At 34.1% G+C, this 22209-nt stretch overlaps 1 protein-coding gene across 2 annotated transcripts in view; it reads right to left on the bottom strand.

Moving 5' to 3' along the window:
- Positions 1-22209, bottom strand: part of UBA6 (ubiquitin like modifier activating enzyme 6) — an 84157-nt gene that overhangs the window by 14894 nt on the left and 47054 nt on the right. The window contains exons 14-23 of one of the 2 annotated variants that reach the window (XM_035004883.1): positions 21089-21232; positions 19672-19739; positions 18280-18358; positions 17116-17196; positions 13543-13620; positions 12053-12234; positions 10438-10543; positions 8480-8569; positions 8290-8370; positions 7366-7494 (exon numbers count right to left, since the gene is read on the bottom strand). In XM_035004883.1, the coding sequence (XP_034860774.1) occupies positions 7366-7494; positions 8290-8370; positions 8480-8569; positions 10438-10543; positions 12053-12234; positions 13543-13620; positions 17116-17196; positions 18280-18358; positions 19672-19739; positions 21089-21232 (1038 nt within the window). The remainder of the gene's footprint in view (positions 1-7365; positions 7495-8289; positions 8371-8479; positions 8570-10437; positions 10544-12052; positions 12235-13542; positions 13621-17115; positions 17197-18279; positions 18359-19671; positions 19740-21088; positions 21233-22209) is intronic. The other variant, XM_035004885.1, reaches the window with a different exon arrangement.

Genomic DNA, 22209 nt, shown 5'->3' with positions numbered 1-22209 from the left:
CGCAATCCCACCAACATCTGTCATTTCCTGACTTGTTAATTTTAGCCATTCTGACTGCTGTGAGGTGGTATCTCATTGAGGTTTTGATTTGGATTTCCCTGATGCTGAGCAGTGTTGAGCACTTTTTCATGTGTCTGTTGGCCATCTGGATGTCTTCTTTGGAAAAATGTCTGTTCATGTCTTCTGCCCATTTCTTGATTGGATCATTTGTTCTTTGGGTGTTCAGTTTGATAAGTTCTTTATAGATTTGGGATACTAGCCCTTTATCTGATATGTCATTTGCAAATATCTTCTCCCATTCTGTTGGATGTCTTTTGGTTTTGTTGACTGTTTCCTTTGCTGTGCAAAAGCTTTTTATCTTGATGAAGTCCCAATAGTTCATTTTTGCCCTTGCTTCCCTTGCCTTTGGTGATGTTTCTAGGAAGAAGCTGCTGCAGCTGAGGTCGAAGAGGTTGCTGCCTGTGTTCTCCTTTAGGATTTTGATGGACTCCTGTCTCACATTTAGGTCTTTAAACCATTTGGAGTCTATTTTTGTGTGTGGTGTAAGGAAATGGTCCAGTTTCATTCTTCTGCATGTGGCTGTCCAATTTTCCCAACACCATTTGTTAAAGAGACTTTTTTCCATTGGACATTCTTTCCTGCTTTGTTGAAGATTAGTTGACCATAGAGTTGAGGGTCCATTTCTGGGCTCTCTATTCTGTTCCATTGATCTATGTGTCTGTTTTTGTGCCAGTACCATACTGTCTTGATGATGACAGCTTTGTAATAGAGCTTGAAGTCCGGAATTGTGATGCCACCAGTTTTGCTTTTCTTTTTCAACATTCCTCTGGCTATTCGGGGTCTTTTCTGGTTCCATACAAATTTTAGGATTATTTGTTCCATTTCTTTGAAAAAAGTGGATGGTATTTTGATAGGGATTGCACTGAATGTGTAGATTGCTCTTTGACATCTTCACAATATTTGTTCTTCCAATCCATGAGCATGGACTGTTTTTCCATTTCTTTGTGTCTTCCTCAATTTCTCTCATGAGTATTTTAGTTTTCTGAGTACAGATTCTTTGCCTCTTTGTTTAGATTTATTCCTAAGTATCTTATGGTTTTGGGTGCAATTGTAAATGTGAGTGACTCCTTAATTTCTCTTTCTTCTGTCTTGTTGTTGGTGTATAGGAATGCCACTGATTTCTGTGCATTGGTTTTATATTCTGCCACTTTACTGAATTCCTGTATGAGTTCTAGCAGTTTTGGGGTGGAGTCTTCGGTTTTCAACAAAAGTATCATATCATCTGCAAAGAGTGAGAGTTTGACTTCTTCTCTGCCAATTCAGATGCCTTTTATTCCTTTTTGTTGTCTGCTGTGGCTAGGACTTCTAATACTATGTTGAATAGAAGTGGTGATAGTGGACATCCCTGCCGTGTTCCTGACCTTAGGGGGAAAGCTTTCCATTTTTCCCCATTGAAAATGATACTTGCTGTGGGTTTTTCATAGATGGCTTTTATGATATTGAGGTATGTGCCCTCTATCACTATGCTCTGAAGAGTTTTAATCAAGAAATGATGCTGTACTTTGTCAAAAGCTTTTTCTGCATCTATTGAGAGGATCATATGGTTCTTGTTCTTTCTTTTATTAATGTATTGTATCACATTGATTGATTTATGGATGTTGAACCAACCTTGCAGCCCAAGGATAAATCCCACTTGGTCGTGGTGAATAATCCTTTTAATGTACTGTTGGATCCTATTGGCTAGTATTTTGGTGAGAATTTTTGCATCCGTGTTCATCAAGGATATTGGTCTGTAATTCTCCTTTTTGAAGGGGTCTTTGTCTGGTTTGGGGATCAAGGTAATGGTGGCCTCATAAAATGAGTTTGGAAGTTTTCCTTCCATTTCTATTTTTTGGAACAGTTTCAGAAGAATAGGTATTAATTCTTCTTTAAATGTTTGGTAGAATTCTGCTGGGAAGCCATCTGGCCCTGGGCTTTTGTTTGTTGGGAGATTTTTGATTACTGCTTCAATTTCCTTACTGGTTATAGGTCTGTTCAGGTTTTCTATTTCTTCCTGGTTCAGTTTTGGTAGTTGATACATCTCTAGGAATGCAGCCATTTCTTCCAGATTATCTAATTTGCTGGCATATAGTTGTTCATAATATGTTCTTATAACTGTTTGTATTTCTTTGGTGTTGGTTGTGATCTCTCCTCTTTCATTCATGATTTTATTTATTTGGGTCATTTCTCTTTTCTTTTTGATAAGTCTGGCTAGGGATTAATCAATCTTGTTAATTCTTTCAAAGAACCAGCTCCTAGTTTCATTGATCTGTTTTACTGTTCTTTCGGTTTCTATGTCATTGATTTGTGCTCTGATCTTTATTATTTCTCTTCTCCTGCTGGGTTTAGGCTTCATTTGCTGTTCTTTCTCCAGCTCCTTTAGGTGTAGGGTTAGCTTGTGTATTTGAGACCTTTCTTGTTTCTTCAGAAAGGCTTCTATTGCTATACATACTTTCCTCTCAGGACCGCCTTTGCTGTATCCCAAAGATTTTGAACAGTTGTTTTCATTTTCATTTGTTTCCATAAATTTTTTTAATTCTTCCTTAATTTCCTGGTTGACCATTCATTCTTTAGTAGGATGCTCTTTAGCCTCCATGTATTTGAGTTCTTTCCAACTTTCCTCTTGTGACTGAGTTCTAGTTTCAAAGCATTGTGGTCTGAAAATATGCAGGGAATGATCCCAATCTTTGGGTACCGGTTGAGACCTGATTTGTGACCTAGGATGTGATCTATTCTGGAGAATGTTCCATGGGCACTAGAGAAGACTCTGTATTCTGTTGCTTTGGGATGGAATGTTCTGAATATATCTGTGAAGTCCATTTGGTCCAGTGTGTCATTTAAAGTCTTTATTTCCTTGTTGATCTTTTGCTTAGATGATCTGACCATTTCAGTGAGAGGGGTGATAAAGTCCCCCACTATTACTGTATTGTTGTCAATGTGTTTTTTTGCTTTTGTTATTAGTTGGCTTATATAATTGGCTGCTCCCATGTTAGGGGCATAGATATTTACAATTGTTAGATCTTCTTGTTGGATAGACCCTTTAAGTAGGATATAGTATCCTTCCTCATCTCTTATTACAGTCTTTGGTTTAAAATCTAATTTGTCTGATGTAAGGATTGCCACCCTAGCTTTCTTTTGGTGTCCATTAGCATGGTAAATGGTTTTCCACCCCCTCACTTTCAATTTGGGGGTGTCTTTGGGTCTAAAATGAGTCTCTTGCAGACAGCATATCGATGGGTCTTGTTTTTTAATCCAGTCTGATAGCCTGTGTCTTTTGATTGGAGCATTTAGCCCATTTACATTCAGGGTAACTATTGAAAGATACAAATTTAGTGCTACTGTATTGCCTGTAAGGTGACTGTTACTGTATATAGTGTGGGTTCCTTTCTGGTCTATGTTACTTTTAGGCTCTCTCTGCTTAGAGGACCCCTTTCAATATTTCTTGTAAGGCTGGTTTCGTGTTTGCACATTCCTTTAATTTTTGTTTGTCCTGGAAGCTTTTATCTCTCCTTCTATTTTCAATGACAGCCTAGCAGGATATAGTATTCTTGGCTGCATATTTTTTCATTTAGTGCTCTGAATATATCATGCTAGTCCTTTCTGGCCTGCCAGGTCTCTGTGGATAGGTCTGTTGCCAATCTAATGTTTTTACCATTGTAGGTTACAGATCTCTTCTCCCGAGCTGCTTTCAGGATTTTCTCTTTGTCTCTGAGACTTGTGAGTTTTACTATTAGATGTTGGGGTGTTGACCTATTTTTATTGATTTTGAGAGGGGTTCTTTGTGCCTCCTGGACTTTGATGCGTTTCCTTCCCCAAATTAGGGAAGTTCTCTGCTATAATTTGCTCCAATATACCTTCTGCCCCTCTCTCTCCTCCTTCTTCTTCTGGGTTCACAATTATTCTAATGTTTTTTTGTCTTATGGTATCACTTATCTCTCGAATTCTGGCCTTGTGATCCAGTAGTTATTTATCTTTTTCTCAACTTCTTTATTTACCGTCTGGTCTTCTATATCACCAATTCTCTCTTCTGCCTCATTTATCCTAGTAGTTAGAGCGCCTATTTTTGATTGCACCTCATTAATAGCCTTTTTGATTTCGACTTGGTTAGATTTCAGTTCTTTTATTTCTCCAGAAAGGGTTTCTCGAATATCTTCCATGCTTTTTTCAAGCCCAGCTACTATCTTTAAAATCATCAATCTGAACTCTAGTTCCAACATCTTAGTAATGTCTGTATTGATTAGGTCCCTGACAGTCGGTACTGCCTCTTGTTCTTTTTGTTGAGGTGATTTTTTCCGTCTTGTCATTTTGTCCAGAGGAGAATAGATGAATGAGAACAAAATGCTAACAGGGTAACAACGTCCCCACAAAATATATACTAAACAAATCAGAAAAGACCTGACACCGGAGGAAAAGAAAGGGAAAGAAAGAAAAAAGGGAAAAAAAGAAAAAGATAAAAACAAAAACAAAACAAAACAAAATATGATCAAATATTATCAGGCTGCTGCATAGATCATTGCCACACACTAGATTTTGGGCATATTTTGGTCTGTTAGAAGAAAGTGCTTCCCAAAATTTTAAAGAAAGAACAACTTATATATGTACAAAAATAAGGGTTAATACAATGAAGGGATGGAATATGATTGTAAAAATGAAAATTATAAAAGATTTTATAAATGGAATTGATAAGAAGTTGGTTGAGAAAAGAAAGATGAGGATTAAAAAAAAAAGGGAGAGAATGTGATCAGGCAGGAGACTAGAACAAAGCTATAGACTAGAGATTTAGGGTATATTTTGATCTGTTAGAAGAAACTGTATCCCAAAATTTTAAAGAGAGAACTTATATATATATACCAAAAATAAGGTTAACTAATATGAAGGGATAGAATATGACTCTAAAAATGAAAAAAAAAAAAAAAGATTTTTTAAAAAAGGGATTGATAAGATGTTGGCTGAAAAAGAGAAAAAGAAAAATTAAAAAACAAAAAAAACTTTGAAAGACTAAAGAACATGGGAAAAAAGCCATGAATTCTATGTGCAGTATTCACCTAGCACTGGAGTTCTGCCATTCTCATTGATTGGTAAACTTGGTCTTGGCTGGTGGTTCTTGCTGATCTTCTGGGGGAGGGGCCTGTTGCCATGGTTCCCAAATGTCTTTGCCAGAGGTGGAATTGCTGCTCCCCTTGCCGGGTCCGGGCTAAGTAATATGCTCGGGTTTGCTCTCGGGAGCTTTTGTTCCCTGCAAACTTTCTGTACAGCTTTGGAGGAGGACAGTGAAAACTGCAGCCTCCCAATCTCCGCCCCGGGGGAGTTGAGAACTCGGGCCCCACTCCTCAGTGAGCCCCCAGAGAAAAGCAATCACTCCCATCTCCCTGGACTCCGGCAGCACTCCGTGCTCATCCGGCCTGTGACTGAGCGTTTCTATCTCTGGCACCCGACCCCGTGTGGAATCTCCAAACCCAGCAGATCCCTGCGGTGAGCTCCTGTGCCGCTCCTCCTCAGGGAGGAAGGGGAGTCTTCCCGGATCTGCCGCTTGTTGGGTCCCTGCTGGAGGAGCAGGGGCCTGACTGTGCCATGGATCACAGTTTATGGCAACCCTGAGCTGAGAGCCCGCTCCTCAGCTCTGTCTCTGCAGCTGGCTTCCCCGCTCCAATACCTGAGAGCTCTGCCGCACTCAGGCACCCCCGGTCTTTCTGTGACCCCGAGGGTCCTGAGACCACACTGTCCCAGCGAGAGTTCCATCCCTCAGTGGAGGAGACGTCTAAAAGTTCTGATTTTGTGCTCTGTGGCTCTATTGCTTGCCAGAAGCAGCCGACAGAGGCCCCCTCCCCCGTCGCCTATCCTCCTGAATATCGCCTCGGATTCACTTCTCTGCACGTCCTACCTTCCAGAAAGTGGTCGCTTTTCTGCTCAGAATTGTTGCTATTCTTTTCATTAATCTCCTGTTGAGTTCGTAGGTGTTTAGAATGGTTTGATTCCTATCCATCTGAATTCCTGGGACCAGACAAAATCCAGGTCTCCTGCTCCTCTGCCATCTTGCTTCTCCCCCCCCCTTGTTATTTTTTATCAACACTTAGTTTTTTCTTTTTTTGCATCTACAGCAAACATGAATATACATTATTTTATCACTTTTTACACAACAGTGGCATATTTTACCTACAATTCTGCTCCTTTCAAAGAGCCAATTTACAAAAAAATGAAACCAGTAAAAATATACAATATTTTGTATTTTGAGATGATAAATGATGTTTGAGATACACTTCAATACCATCTGGGGAGGGTATATTGGGAAGGTTATATGGATGAAACAAGATTATCTACAAGTTGATAAATGTTAAACCTGGGTGACAGATTTGTGAAAGTTACATGGGGGTTCATTACACTATTTTTTCCACTTTCCCTGGTTGAATTTTTCCATAGCAAAAGAGCTTAGAAAAAAAAAAGTACAAAAGGTAAGGACTAGAAAGAGTTCTTTAGATTTTGAAACAAGGGGTCATTGATAATTATGGTAAAAATAATTTGAATAGGAGTGGGGAAAGAAGACACATTCACTGGATGAGGAAGTAGCAACAGTAAGTGTAAGACCACTTACGTAAGCAGCCGAGCCAAGAAGGAAATGAAAAGCAAGGATAAGTGTAATCAAAAGACTTTTTAAAAAAGATGAACTTACTTTATAGTCCGATAGGTAAGAGCCTAAAGAGAGGGAGAGACTCAAGAGAGAGTGCAGGACACATTCTAGCAACTGTGAGTAATGGGAGATAAGAATAACAGCTAATATTTAGTGAGCACTTATGGGCTAGGTTCTGCTCAAAATGCTTTGCATGTATTCACTTATTTGATCCTCACACTACCCTATGAATTATGCACCAATTTATTAACCCCATTTTACAAATGAGGAAACAGAAAACAGACATAAAATGTGATTTTGGATATTGGTGGGCAAGGCAAAATTCAACTTTCTTACTGAACATCTCTATTTTCTCAGTTTCTTCCTTTGTTCTGAACAACAAATTTCTTTTAGACTACTGATGAAATGTATTCCTTATTCTCCAGAAGGAACACCTATCTGAAACCCAATTTTGCACATAGAGAGATAAGGATCAAGTAAATGTATGACTGACAAACCAATGGGTGGAGTTTAAGTGAATTCTTTTAACATTCAAAGAGAAATCAGTTGTGTGCCCTGCACTTGTTTTCACTTAACTTACTACTTATTTCTGGAAAGATTCCCAAATGAAAGAGCAGATGTTTGGCTAGTGAAATTAATTTGGTAGCAATTAAATGTGCCAAGGTCATATCTCTTCTTAATGTTTTATAATGCATACTTACCTTATGGTTAAAATATTTTTCAAATTTTAATCTTGCTAATTCTACACACTGGGACCAACTTCTAGGTCTTCTGCTAAGTAACTTAATAACTTGAAAACAGCCTTCTAAACTGTGCCCAGTTTGAATCTTCTAGCATGAGAGAAAAAAACAAACCATCAAAATAAATACATTTCTAATTAAACACACAACACCCACCTACCCACCCACATCATTCCCGGGGAAGTATTAGCCAAAGTTTGAAGTGCCAGCTCACGTGACCTATGATTTTAATTTTTACACCATGAGCTCCTTGTTCCTGCCTTTTTCTTCTCCCTCTTTCTTTCCTTTTTTTTGGGAGGGAGAATGGGAAAAGACAGCACAGGAAATTTCAACTGTAGTTTCTTATCTGACAAGCTATCCTCATGTCTTGCTGGCTGTAAGTTGTTAGTACTACAGATGTACTTAATATAAGAAGTGCTTATGAATAACATTTTACACTAAAAAGCTGGCCTGTTTAGTATTGGAATAAAGAAAAGTAAGAAAACATCTTTAAAGTTGTCCTCATTATAAGAGTATTAAGTCTCAGAGATTACTGTCCACTCATGAAATTTTCACTAGAACTCATCTCAGTTTTTTTCCAAAGAGTTTGATTAATAAGCTATTTATTATTTTATTATTATGACATCTTTCTTAGGTTGAACCATATGAATTTCTGTTCTGTGGGTCAAACATGGTCAAATATTGGCAATTCTACATAGTTTATACAAACTAAAAAAGGGGTCATTTGTGACTTGCTAATTTCAAGATTCCTCATGCACTTACTATGTACCATAATGATGCTATAATCTTTCTTTAAAGAGGTAAAATAAACTATTTATAGGCAATTTGCAAATAATATTACACTGAGACAGTGTTGAGATTATATTAAAATGTATTGATTTTTACCTGTAAGACTTCTTCTGCAGATGGATAAGTTTGCCAAAATTTGTTAAATAATGAAGGCTTATGGGAAAAGGAACTTTCAAACTATAAAGGAAAGAAAGAAAAAAAAAGTTACAAATAGAAGTCTTTTTAAAAATTGGAAATATCTTTTCTACTTCAAATAAAAATTTCTTGAAATAAAGATCTTTATTACCTTATCTCTTGCCCACTGTATAGTATGTTCAATAGCAGCTGGAAAGGATTTTAGAGTACAAAATGGTATTTCCTCTTCTGGGGGATCCCGCTAATTTATAAAACATGACAACAGATAGTTAAGAAAAGCAATGGCAATTTTTCACCGATTGAGTGTTTTAAGACCATTAAAAAATAAAATGAAATAATAAAATGAACCCAACATTTTTATATCTTCTCCTAGGCAAATAAGAGGAAAAATGGATTCTTTTGACACTTAACCTATTTATTAACAGCAGTGTCACAAAAATACATGAATTTTATATAACTTATTTTCTGTTTACTTATTTGGTACCATGTGGTACTTACAGCAGGCTCCAATATATAATTAATTTTTTTCTCCAAGAATCAAGGTGACATTGAAAACTTTACATTCCCTACTTTGAAAAGTAATTCATGAATCCCCAAAACAGTGCTCAGCATACCAGGAGTTTCTTTCTCCATGGAGAAAAAAATTTAGGAGCAGGGATCATATACCCTTGATGCTTGGTATAGTTTTGTACAGAAAATATGTATTAAATAAACAACAAATAAAAAACGAATGAAATCTTGCCATTGCAACGACATGGATGGAGCTAGACAGTATTATGCTAAGCGAAATAAGTCAGAGAAAGACAAATACCATATGATTTCACTCATATGTGGAATTTAAGAAATGAAACAAAGGGGGGAAAAAAAAGAGAGGCAAACCAAGAAACAGACTCTTAACTACAGAAAACAAACTGATGGTCACCAGAGGGGATGGGGTTGGGAGGATGGGCTAAATAGGTGATGGGGACGAAGCAGTGCACTTGGATGGGCACAGGGTGTTGAATGGAAGTGCTGAACACTATATTGTACTCCTGAAACTAATATTTCACTGTACGTTAACTAACTGAAATTTAAGTAAAAACTTAAAAAAACAAAATTAAAAAAATAAATACAAAATTAAAAAAATAAAAAGAACTTTCAAAAAAGAAACAGCAAATGTCTATGTTGTCTCATGTAAAAAAAATACCATTAAAAAGATCCATTTTCTATTATAGGGTACATTTGGCTTAGCCTTATTGGTTTAACTAATCTAAAATGACTCACTTTATCACTTTTTACTTAGAGATTTATATTTCAGTTTGTTCCTATGAAATACCATAAAATATTTTATAAACCAAAGAGGGAAGCTGGAAGAGAATTCTATTTTTCCTGAGTATAAAGTCAGAGAATATAGGAAAAGGCTTGGGAAAAATGTGGTAGAAAATCAAGCATTCTCTATTTTGAAAATCTTCCAATATGACCTCAGCATATCATGATTTTCTCTAATTTCCTTCAAATTAAACTTATATAAACTTCTGATTTCATGAGAATGGGAAAACAAATTTTATGTCTTTAAAAATTTTACTAAAGCAAATTAACTATTAAATAAAGTGATATTTACACTTGTAAAAACATTCCTCTTTCCATTTTACAACTTGAGTTGGTCTTTTTTAAAATCCTAAACCCTACAATTATTTCCTAGGCCAGTGTTTTTCAACTTTGGCAGTGTATCAAAATCACTTGTAGAGTTTAAAAAAAAATTACATCTATATGCCTTATATATAGATATAGAGGGCTTGGTTCCTCCCATGTATCAACAGAGTCATCAGTAAGATTTTGGGTGGTCAGTTCAAACGTTGTTAGAAAACCAATTAAGCACCACGGAGAAATAACAGTAAACACAAGAATAAGAATGCAAAAAAGGGAGAAATAAAATTTTGATGATTTAAAAAAATAAGTTCAATTCTCTTTAAAAAATGCATATGCACATATGTTGGAAATTACTGACAGATCAATTAACAGATTAGGAAAGCTAAATCAAATTTGCTGACTAATGAGAAAAAAATGAGATATAAACATTATGAGATATAAAGAAGAGAGGCATTTATTTCAAAATGTCAGTTCACTTACATGACTATTATAGGATTCAGTTAAATGAGGTACAATAACTTCAGTGTGTCCCTTAGTGCCCATTGTTCCAGAATCTAAGAGGGGTCGTAGATTTGCTAAGCAACGGCTATTTGAAAAGATAACAGGTAACGAAAAGTTAAGTGAGCAATAACAATGTAAGCAGAGGACATCTTACCACCTTCTGTTAATCATTTCACACACTGATCACTTTTTGAATGTAACATCAGGAAACAGATACACTACCACCAAATAACGCATTTATCATTTCTGTCCCCCTTCTCCCACAAATTTTGTTGCTCAACCTAGTAATTTTTGTCCGTTTCTTCTTCTACTACTACTACTAGATTTTGGGCTTCAACTTTCTTTTACTCTAGGTTAACTCTTAAACTAATGTACTGCCCTTTCTTGCCTTGCTTTCTATTTCTTCTTTGGTTATTTTCTTTCTTCTTTTTTTTTAAAGGTTTTATTTATTTGACAGAGAGAGACACAGTGAGAGAGGAAACACAAGCAGGGGGAGTGGGCGAGGGAGAAGCAGGCTTCCCGTAGAGCAGGGAGCCTGATGTGGGGCTCGATCCCAGGACCCTGGGATCATGACCAGAGCCGAAGGCAGACGCTTAACAACTGAGCCACCCAGGCGCCCCCTCTTTGGTTATTTTCTGACTATAAGTTCTGTCCTACTGTATCTTCTCAATATTCTCTTTATCTCAACCAATATTAACCTTCTTTCTTAATACTTATAATACCTATATTCTACACACTTTAATTTCTTAAAGTTTTTATTCTCCCTTCCTCTGCCCAAGATAACAAACTTTCAACTACACTCTCCACTGGCAAATTTTTCTGTTAATAAATCTGCTCTAGAACTCTAACATTAAAAAGTCATATAAAGATGTAAGAAAAATTATATAAGACATACACATTATAGTCACTCATTCATCTACTTATTTAACAACTATTTCCTGAATGACATATGTTGGGCACTGAGGATACAGTGATGGGAAAATAAATGGTCCCTGAATAAATGATTTAGTGAGGAAACAAGTATTAATTAAATACATGTATCAGTAAAAATAAGCACTATAAAGAAAAAAACAGAATGCTGTGAAAGGTTACCGTAGGAGGATCTATAGAATTTAGTGGTTAAAGAAATTCTGTTTGAATAAAGATACTTAGGATGAAAATGAAAGGTTGGAAGAAAAAAACCCCCAAAACTAAACCAGGTAGATTTGGGTCAGAATTTTTAGAACAAGATAAGCATAATTGCCTGAGTCTGAAGGAGAGTATGTAGAAGTCTCTGAGGTGAAAAAGTGTTGGATACCTTACAAGAACTGAAAGAAGGAAGGTGTAGCTGGAATGAGGGGAGCCAGCAAAGATAGGTAAATTTTAAGCTAGGGTGGTAGACAGATGGCAGACACTCTATGAAAAACATTTAGGCCATGTAAAGATTTTGAATTTTATCCTAGGTATAATGGGAAATCATAAAAAGGATGTGGGCTTGAGAACCACAATAGAAACACAAAGAATGATCAGAAAATTGGGTAACTTTTCAATAAATAGGTGTGGAAAAAAGTGAAAACAAAATAAATTTTTATGAACCTGAATTTTAAGAACATACCTGTCTACATATCTCCTGGCTTCCACATTATCTAATGCTGTAATAATTATATCTTGTTTAGTATAGAACTCATCATTGTAAATAGCCTCAGTAGCTGGACATACTTTATTCAAGTGTGCATCTATCTTTAATTGAGGATTTATTTTGAGGGTTGCATCGGCAGCAGTATAGCTTTTAGGTTTCTAAACAAATAACAAATAAAAACAGAAGAAATAAATGTTAAACAGAAAAGCTAGACCATAATTGAACTTACACATTTTTTATAGGAGAGTAAGTAATGAGACCAGCTTTCATTTTTAGTTTGTGGAAATTATATTCACTGTAGTCACATTACATTTAATAATCTACATTAGTCTGAATAATTAACACATTATTAATGGAAATCTAAACAACCTCTATTTTAGCCATGTGCTTTAGAGTTCTTAAAATATCAGTTATTAAAAGTGCATTTTTCCTAGTATTAAAGTTTGAACTTGGTAAGTGCCTAGAAAAAAATAACACATTCAGTAAAATATTAGCAATCCTAACTCTGCAAAAAATGAGCTCTCACAGGTATGGGAAGTTAACACTTTGGTACTGAAATCTTATAAATATATTACTAATTTCTTGATGGAAATATTTAAAAAATTATTATATATGTTTCAGTTTTATAAGAGTCCCCTTGACACGTTTTTACTTCTCAGTGCTGTTAAGTACATAAATTGTAAACTTTGTCAGAACTCAGTAAAATAAAAATAAACAGGTCTTAAAAGTTCTTCTATAAGTAAAATGCACAGAGTGAATGAATTGTGTGACATACATTTTGGTTCCTGACAGACGCTGTTATTTGTTTTGTATTTGGATAGGTGAGGCAATTATGCCACATGCTCTAGTAGTTACTTTCCTGTTAATGACATTCCTTACTTTGGCCATGATTATCAATGGGTTGTTGAACAATAAACTGCAAAAACATTTTTAAAGAAAAAGCAAATATGTTTCACTGACTAAAATGCTTCTTTCCTTAAATATTTTGAACTTTATAAAAAAGACTGAAAACTAGCATTATTTTACAATAAAGAGGATGTTAAATAAGTAAGATCAAAGAGCAAAAAATTCAAAGTGCTAAACTTTACCTATTTTGTAATAAAAACTCCAAAAGACAGTGCCAAATGTGTGATCTATTAAAACCTAAAATTAGGAAATCTGTCTCTGTATCCTTAGTTTCTAAGATTAAATATGTAGATACACCCTGATTATAAAATGAAAAAAATACTTCCCATGATTCACAGCTTAGATTTTATATCCAAAATCAATGCAAAGACCAATTTTTACATTAAAAAAAATTGTGTATTTGTCCCAAATGTTATTCTCAATGTTTGATAATTTGAGAGTCTAGTAATATAAAAACAAATTATGCTTGTTCAAGCACTATTTTCTATTTATAAAAAGGAAACTCTCTTTTTTGTATAACACAATAGATAACTTAAATTTGAAACAGAGTAGCAACAAACCTGTATGTGGTGAGGCCGAAATAGGAACTGTCTATTCAAGTTGGATTTTTCTATCAAGTCAGGATCTGTAACTGTAACCTAATGTCAAGAATAGAAAAAAGCTGAAATTATGTAAGAGAAAAATTTAAATCTATTTTGCTTCTCTCAGAAAGACTAAAACAATTCCCAGAAGTTACTCTAAATTATTTTAGCTGGTAGAAGTTATAAAAATAGAAGTTATAAAAATACAAATATTCTAGTGGTTACCAATACTAATATTTTTATACTATAATTAATATTTAGCATAGGAATATGTTAAACAAAACTGCTGAAACTGATGACAATTCGTGCTCAAAATTTTTTTCTAATTATTCGTAACAAAATAAGAGGCTAAAAACATCACCACATTTTAGAAACATGTGATGGATTAGCCAAAGAGGCAGTAGCGCTTCTTTCTAAACATATTTATTTTCAATTGCAACAAATTTGGAAAGAATGTCTGCATGTTTCAATTTGAAAGGAACTCTTGCTAAAGCAGAGGTCTACAAACTACAGTGTAGGTAACCTGCCTGTTTTTGTAAATAAATTTTGTTGGAACACAGTCATGCCATTTGTTTTAAGCACTGTCTATGGTTGTTTTCATGCTGTAATGGCAGAGCTGACTTGTTGTGACAGAGATCCTTGGTTCACAAGCCTAGAATAGCTGCAATCTGGTCCTTTAAGAAAAAGTCTGCAGACATTCTAAGGGATGCAAGATGAAAATAAACAGATCCAAGATAATCTGAAAAGTATTCATAATGCATTTGTCACTTACGTTAGTATTTGTACAAGATCTGACTAGGAGCAGTATTTCTCCAGTGTGTTTGAGTTGTTAGATAGTGACTGATGGTTCACAAACACATTCACTTTCTTTTAGCTGGTATTACCTGATTGTATCTGTTTTTGGGGGGTTTGTTTTCAACATTTCTATATAATTATGTGTTAGAGTGTGTCTCTTTTAAATAGGAAAAAAAAAGCACCAAACAGAAAATGTCTCTTAACAAAAATTTAATCAATATATAATTATTGTGATTACTGATATAAGGCTTTTTTTTTCTACCTCCCCCACCCCACTTTTTATTCACTCCCTTTTTTTGGGGGGGCGGTCTTAAGTTTTCTTGATTCCAATCCCCCTCAATCCTTACTGAATTGGTCTGGAAGTTAAACATCTATTTTTATGTGGTTATACTCAAAATTTTCACATGCACATGTGACTTAAGCTCTAATGACAATATCCATCTTCCTCTTGAATAATTAGAGGATATCTGAACTCTCCCTTCTCCTTTCATATCAATGAACATTATACTTATTTTTAATCATCCCATCCCCAAAGTCAATATTTTAATTAAAGCTTAAAAAAAAACCCAATAATTATTTAAATCTATGAATGCTGACAAATGCCTCTACTTGCCCTTGCTTCATGCACTGCTCATGTTATTTATTAAGTTCTTTCAATGAGAACCAATAAATGATCATCTTTCATCATTTCACCTGTTAGTTATCTTTATTTCTCTTGAAAGATAATGTAGTTGGATACAGAAATCTAGATTGACAATAATTTTCCAAAGCACTATGAAGATATGCTTCTCTGTCTTCAGGTGTGCATTTATTGCTGATGAGAAATCTATTAGGTAATCTCTCTTTTTATCTTTGCCTTTGATTTGCTGACTAGTTTACCTTTTCAATTTCAACACACTGGTCTCTAACTCTGGAAACTTTTGTCATTATCTTGGAATATATTGTTTTTCATTATCTTTACTCTCTCTGAAAATTCTACTATACTTATGTTGGACCATGCAAATGCATCCTCTTTCTTTAAAGAAAGATATCTTTCTGCGTTTTTAACTTCTATTCATCAATTCTCACTTCAGTTATATGTGAATTTTAAGTTCACTGACTATACAAAAAGTCTTATTTGGTTTCCTGTAAAAATTTTAGTGCCTTCCCCCTCTCATGTTTCTATCCGCCCCCCCCCGCCTTTTTTTTTTTTTTTTTACCTTTGGTCATTTTAAACTCTATTTTAAAGTTTGTTTGCTTCATTATTTGTAGCACTCCTGTTATCTATAGTTCTTAGCTAATTTTTCTATTTTCATTGGCTGATTTTTCTTCTAGGTGGTACTTTTTTTCTAGTGGACTGTCATTTTTTATTGTGAATTGTCTTGAACAGATGTTAATTTCTCTGCATAATTCTATGTACTCTTGGTGTTTAAGATTCACCATGATGCAATTTCATATTTGTTTTTGTCAGAGCTTTGGAAATTTCAATGGTCTTATTTGTTATATTCATCTCTCTGCTTGAAGTTTTTTGTAAGATATAATTCTGGATTCCACACACCAGTGTGGTACATGCTCTTAGTTAAAAGTTTCTCATGAGTTACTTCCTTTTCTATTTAATGTTTTGGACATATACTCAAGAAATACTTGTGAATAACTACAGCTTTTAGCTCAGGAATTAATTTCTTTCTTGGTTCCTGGAACCTGGGGATCTCCCTTTCCTTTTTCCCAGTTAGTTTGGCTACATTTGTAAACACTATAAAAAAGAATAATTTACATGGCAAATCTGTGTATTTGCAGGATAGAGATCTGTGCACATTAACTTACTGTGTTTTGTCACCTGAAATCAGGATTATTTACCAAAGTACCTTTATATGCTGATATGCATTATGAATTTCCAAGGAGTTAAGATATTCAGGTGATTCCCAAACTTAGGTAACCAAGATTTCTTTTTTTTTTTTTTAAATTAGAAATACCTTTTAAAATCACCAGAACTAATAGTGGCTTGTGAAACACAACTTAAGAAATGCTAAGCAGGAAAAATATATGTAAGAATATCTGTCTATAACTGTAATAGTAATGAATACCCTTTTTAAGTAGAATATTAAGACAAAGTTAGTATAACTATAAAATGTGAACTAGTATATAAATTTTAGTCATTTCATTACTTATCGTTAGTCACCATGATAAATCTATGAAATCACTACTCCGGGAAGCTAGTTTATATATTAAAGGCAAAACAAATTAGCAAAATATATTTCTATTTAAATATATGACATGGCTTCCCAATTAACTCACATTTATCTTCTTAAGAATTTAAATTGAACACCAAAGTTTATATTACTCCCTTTTATTTTGATAATCACTAATTGAAACTTAATCTGAGAACTCCGCCACTTTCTAATGTTAGCTTCTCCCATCTTAAAAGATTTATTTAATAATTAATAAGGAATCTTAATAGAAATAACAATTCTAATGTGCTTTATAGTTTGCAAACCCTTTTCCCATTTGATCTTCATAATTACATTATGACTTAGGAAGCAGAGATACCAGTTTCATAGTATTAGAGAAAGAAACTGAGGAACAGAGAATTCAAAGTAATTTGCCACAAGGTCACATAACTTCTGGAAAAGTGGTCAGAACAGAATCAGAATTTTCCAATTTCTAGCATAATTCTCTCTCCTCAAAAATTAGTATTTCAGATCTATGCAGTCAAATATAGTACAAAAATGAGCAGCAACAGAAATACAAACTTTTAACTCTCAAGGATTTTTATCTTACCATTCCTTTTTCTTTGCTTGTACCAACACCAAGTAAAGCAAAATTTTTTAACATTTCACAGCCTATGGCTCCACATCCTACCTATAGAGGAGAAAAATGAAATAGATTAAATACAATTAAGACTACTTACTACAGGGAAATGTTATATTAACTTTCTTCAAATGCCAATTTTTAATATATGTGTAATTTTTAAAATAATTTGAACATTTGTGATTCATTTTACTTTAGAATACATAACTAATTTATTATGCTATTTTAACTGTTCCAGTCAAAGAAGAAAAATGTATAAATCAAGTAAGGAAAAGCATAATATTTAAAGTTCCTTTAAACAGAAGACATTTTAATATTCCAACAAAAGCAAACAACTGAGCTAATTATTTGTATGAGACAGAAACAAATATCACAAAACATCAGTGCAACATTTTGATGAAAAAGATTCCTTGTTTATAATTTTCAAAATTCATTTGATGAAGCTACCTATTCTAAGACTTTCTATAGCTCAGCAACAGCTGCTGATATTCAAGACATTATTTAAAAAACTATTACTACAAAATCAGCAGTTATTTTCACAACTGATTATAATAATAAAAAAAAACCATCAATGGCAGGAAAAGGAGTTTTATGGTAATGGGGAGAGATTTGCCAATGCACTAACTAAGATTTAAGAAAGACAGATTCTACCTATATCTTCCTTCATATGGTAAGAAAAAATTTAAACAATGAAAAAGGAAAAAAAAGCTCATCCCAAATCTAATTTTTAATGTATTTCTAGAAAATCATTTAATTTTCAAAACTTATCATACTCATATTTTAATTCCGAATGTATTAATTCTTATACTAGGGGTTGGCAAACATTTTTTGTAAAGGGTCAGTAAATATTTTTTTTGTAGGCCATATGGTCTCTGTCACAACTACTCACCTCTCCTATTATAGCATGAAAGAAGCCACACACAATACATAAATGAATGGGTTTGGCCGTGTTCCGATAAAACTTATTTACAAAAACAGGCAGCAGAATGGATTTGGCCTGTCTTAAACTTCTACTGAATGTCTACTCTGTTAGGAACTGTACTCACTTAGACTCAAATTTGCTTTAATAAATGAATTTGAGGATACACAATAGCAGTTTGACTACTATTTATTCTCATCATTATTTATACTTACTAAAAAGATATTCAACTTTTGTAGCTTCTGACACAAAGTGTCTCCAATGCAAGCTCGTAAGGCATCATATCTATCTCCTCTGAGGAAAAAATATACCAAAAACCAGAAAGGCATAAAAACATTATTAAGATTAGTTTCACTATTGTTAATACCAATTTAATGCTGTACTTTAAATAGAATACTCTGAGTTTCCTCCAATCTAAAAGAAAATTATCTTATTTGAAAGACAAAAACCCCATTAAGAAATCAGTTTTTCCTTTCTCCATTTGATTTAATATCCTATATCCAAATGACTTAAGTAAAGGTGACCTCAGTTTATCTAGAAAAAACAATTTTCTAAAGTAGGAATTTTTTTTTTTTAAAGAGAGAGCATGCACACATGAATGGAGGGGGATGGACAGAGAGAGAGAGAGAGAATCTTAAGCAGGCTCCACACCCAGTGTGGAGCCCAAGGCCGGGCTGGATCTCATGATCCTGATATCAAGTGAGGGAGGGATTTTTTTTTTTAAGATTTATTTATTTATTTGAAAGGGGGGAGAGAGAGAGAGAGAGAGAGAGAATGAACGGGAGGGGGGAAGGGAGAGAGAATCTCGAGCAGACTCCACACTGAATGTGGACCTGACGTGGGGCTTGATCTCACAACCCTAAGATCATGACCTGAGCTGAAACCAAGAGTCGGACACTTAACTGACCACACAACCCAGGTGTCCCAGGTAGGGATTTTTAATAAAGGTTCCTAGAGAAGTCTATGGGCTTTGGAGTTGTTAATACACCTAAATTAAAGGCAGAACTTTGGGTTATGTGAATTTTGGAGAGAATGAATCCATAAGCTTTTATCACATTCTCAGAGATTTGTGATTCAAAAAGATGAAGAATGACTGATACAAATAAAAGTTGCAGATAGCAATTGTTTTCATCTAAATTCAGAATAGTATTTTGAATGCTTTTTTCATGGCATACACTTTAAAATTTTACATTCATTATTTATAAAGTGGTAAAGATATTGCATTATTCTGACACTTAAAATAACCTCTAAGTAGGGGCGCCTGGGTGGCTCAGTTGGTTAAGCGACTGCCTTCGGCTCGGGTCATGATCCCAGAGTCCCGGGATCGAGTCCCACGTCAGGCTCCCTGCTCAGCAGGGAGTCTGCTTCTCCCTCTGACCCTCCACCCTCTCATGCTCTCTGTCTCTCATTCTCTCTGTCTCAAATAAATAAAATCTTAAAAAAAAAAAAAAATAACCTCTAAGTAGAGAAAAAAATGACTGTAGAAGTCAACAAGTTATGAGAAAATACATCTAAAACAAATGCATATTCAAGAAAAAATTCTTTTAACCTAGTTGCCTCTTACAAACACTCAACTAAGAAAAAAGCAAGAAAAATTTCAGAATTACCGTGGGAGAAACTGTTCACGTTCAGGTTTGTCTAGAGATTCAACAATATCTGCTGCTTCAATGTATAACTTTAAAGTAGAAGATAAAAACACAATTTACTATGTATAAACATTAAATTGCTAAAAAAAAAAAGTAGTTTTTCTCTACTGTAGTTATTTAATAATCATTAAGGAAAACAATGATAAAAATGCCAATCCTGAGTAAAATACATAAAAAAAAATCATTTCTTTTTATATAATATACATACCTATATTACTTCATTAAAACAAATGATTAAATCTAAAGGAACTGTTAAAAAGATATAATTTGATTCATGTCACTTACCTATCTTAAAAATGGTATATTCTAATTTTAACAAACAAAAGGAAATTTTACCTCCAAATCTATTTACAATTACATAAAAACTCTGGGAACCCCATTCAATTTCAGCTACATTTGAATAAGTAATCTGACTACTTTTAGATCAGAAAGTACCTACTGTTTTATTTTCCAGCTTGGGTATATTATGTCATTTATAATTACATATACCACAGAGGAAATGATTTAGGAAGTCACAATTTTAGCATTTAAAAAAATATCAAGTTAAAGTTTATTAAAAAAAGAATTCACTCTCATTTTCATTTAAGTTATTTATGTGGCTAAATTTGAATATAACTAAATGGTTGTTTATTTAATGATAACACAGAATCTATATTAATAACACTTAACTTATATTCCCCATACTGTTAACAGCTGTATCTAAACCAGACATTTACAACTGAACTTGTACTCTGTGTTAAAATAAATCAAGTAATTCAGCAGCAAAATAGCATTATGTGGATATTTTTTAAAACATAAAAAAAGATAAATGTTATATTCAAAACGTTAAAGTGTTTTCAAAAAGGAAAGGGCCCGAAGAGTATCATTTGATAACCTCTGCCAATTATTCCTTTTGGTAACAGAAAGGATTTTTTTTTATTCCTTCTTGAGATGTTTTTACCCTATATATATAGTTCTCAAACTTACACCACTCCCATGTTTTTACCGTTAGTGTAAACCTAGGAAGGGATTCTGAAGATTCTTGATGCCCAAAGATTCAATGGAACTGTTTAAAAGTCCTGAGAGCCCATGAATGCTAAGCTAATAGTACTAGAAACTAAGTATAAGGGTAGAAAATTCATTCCTTCACTCTCACAAATGAGGGAAATACATCCTAGAATGCAACTTTGGGTTATATTCCAATAGCCTCAACCAATGATCTTGTCAGTTTCAATTAGAGAATTAAATTTTGGTGGCATATCACATCTAACTCATGCATCAAAAAATATTTTAAGGTTGCTTTTATAATATATTAATATGATAATTCATAACAAACACTCATTGTATGGGTGGGAAATTCAACATTAAGTATAAAAAAATATTAAAATACAGAACTAACCCACTGGCACAACGGAGAAAACTTCCCTGTCACGGCTTTCAATACTTCTTGGCTGGCAACACCTCCTACTGTGGCAGCAAGTGGGGGTAAAAAACCTTGAGCAGTCCAAGAGAGCCAATGCACAATGTCAGCATTTACTTCTGGCTGAAACACAAGCCACGAAAGACAATAATCAATAGTTTTTACAAAGACACTCAAAATTTCAATGGCTTAGTGTGAGAATTATTAAATTACTGTAGCTTAACTTCTAAAAAAGCTACTCAATTACCCTATTAAATAGATTTTAAGTCCTAAAAAAGTTCCAATCTCATAATAAAAGATCCAAATGCATGTTAGTTACCATAAGCAGTATTTCTCTATACCAGTAACTGCCCATTTTTGCTTTCTGAATCTTTATATTACACTAGGGCAAGATTTAAGATTAACTGGAATATCTACCATTTACAGTTTTTGTTAAAGACCAGATAGTTTTGTGATGTCAGTCAATATTTATAAACAACCAGAATTTTTTAAAAAGTGTTTTAATGAAAACTATGGGAAAACCTTGATTCTAAATAAATGAAAATAAAGATAAATTGATCCATAAAAAATGATAAGGAGTTATCAGTTTGTGCTTGAAGTGGTAAATAAAAAGTAAAAGGGTCAAAAATAATGAGGCAATACACTGTTAGAAAAAAAATTGAGTAATGGCAATTTTTCATACTAATTTAAGAACCAATCACCATGAAGTTCTCATTATCATACTTAAAAACTGAAATGGTGTTTCTTGAAAAAGACTTTTTTACTAGTATTTTTAAGGAAATATTGGAGAATTGGATTCTGGAGCTATTAGCACAATTCTTATTTGTCAGAAAGATCTCTTCATGAGCTCTGGCTTCTCTTTCTCTTCCTGTTCTTTCAACACCAGTAACCTTAATCTTAATAAAATCTTTTTTTTAATGATTTTTTATTTATTTGACAGAGAAAGACACAGTGAGAGAGGGAACACAAGCAGGGGGAGAGGGAGAAGCAGGCTCCCCGCAGAGCAGGGAGCCCGATGTGGGGCTTGATCCCAGGACCCTGGGATCATGACCTTAGCCGAAGGCAGATGCTTAACGACTGAGCCACCCAGGTGCCCCGCC

This window comes from Mirounga leonina, unplaced genomic scaffold, assembly GCF_011800145.1.
Source record: "Mirounga leonina isolate KUSES-001 unplaced genomic scaffold, KU_Mleo_1.0 Mir_129, whole genome shotgun sequence".
In the NCBI taxonomy this organism is placed as follows: Eukaryota; Metazoa; Chordata; class Mammalia; order Carnivora; family Phocidae; genus Mirounga; species Mirounga leonina.
The sequence above is the reverse complement of the archived record's forward strand: the minus strand, read 5'-3'. Positions and strand labels throughout refer to the sequence as shown.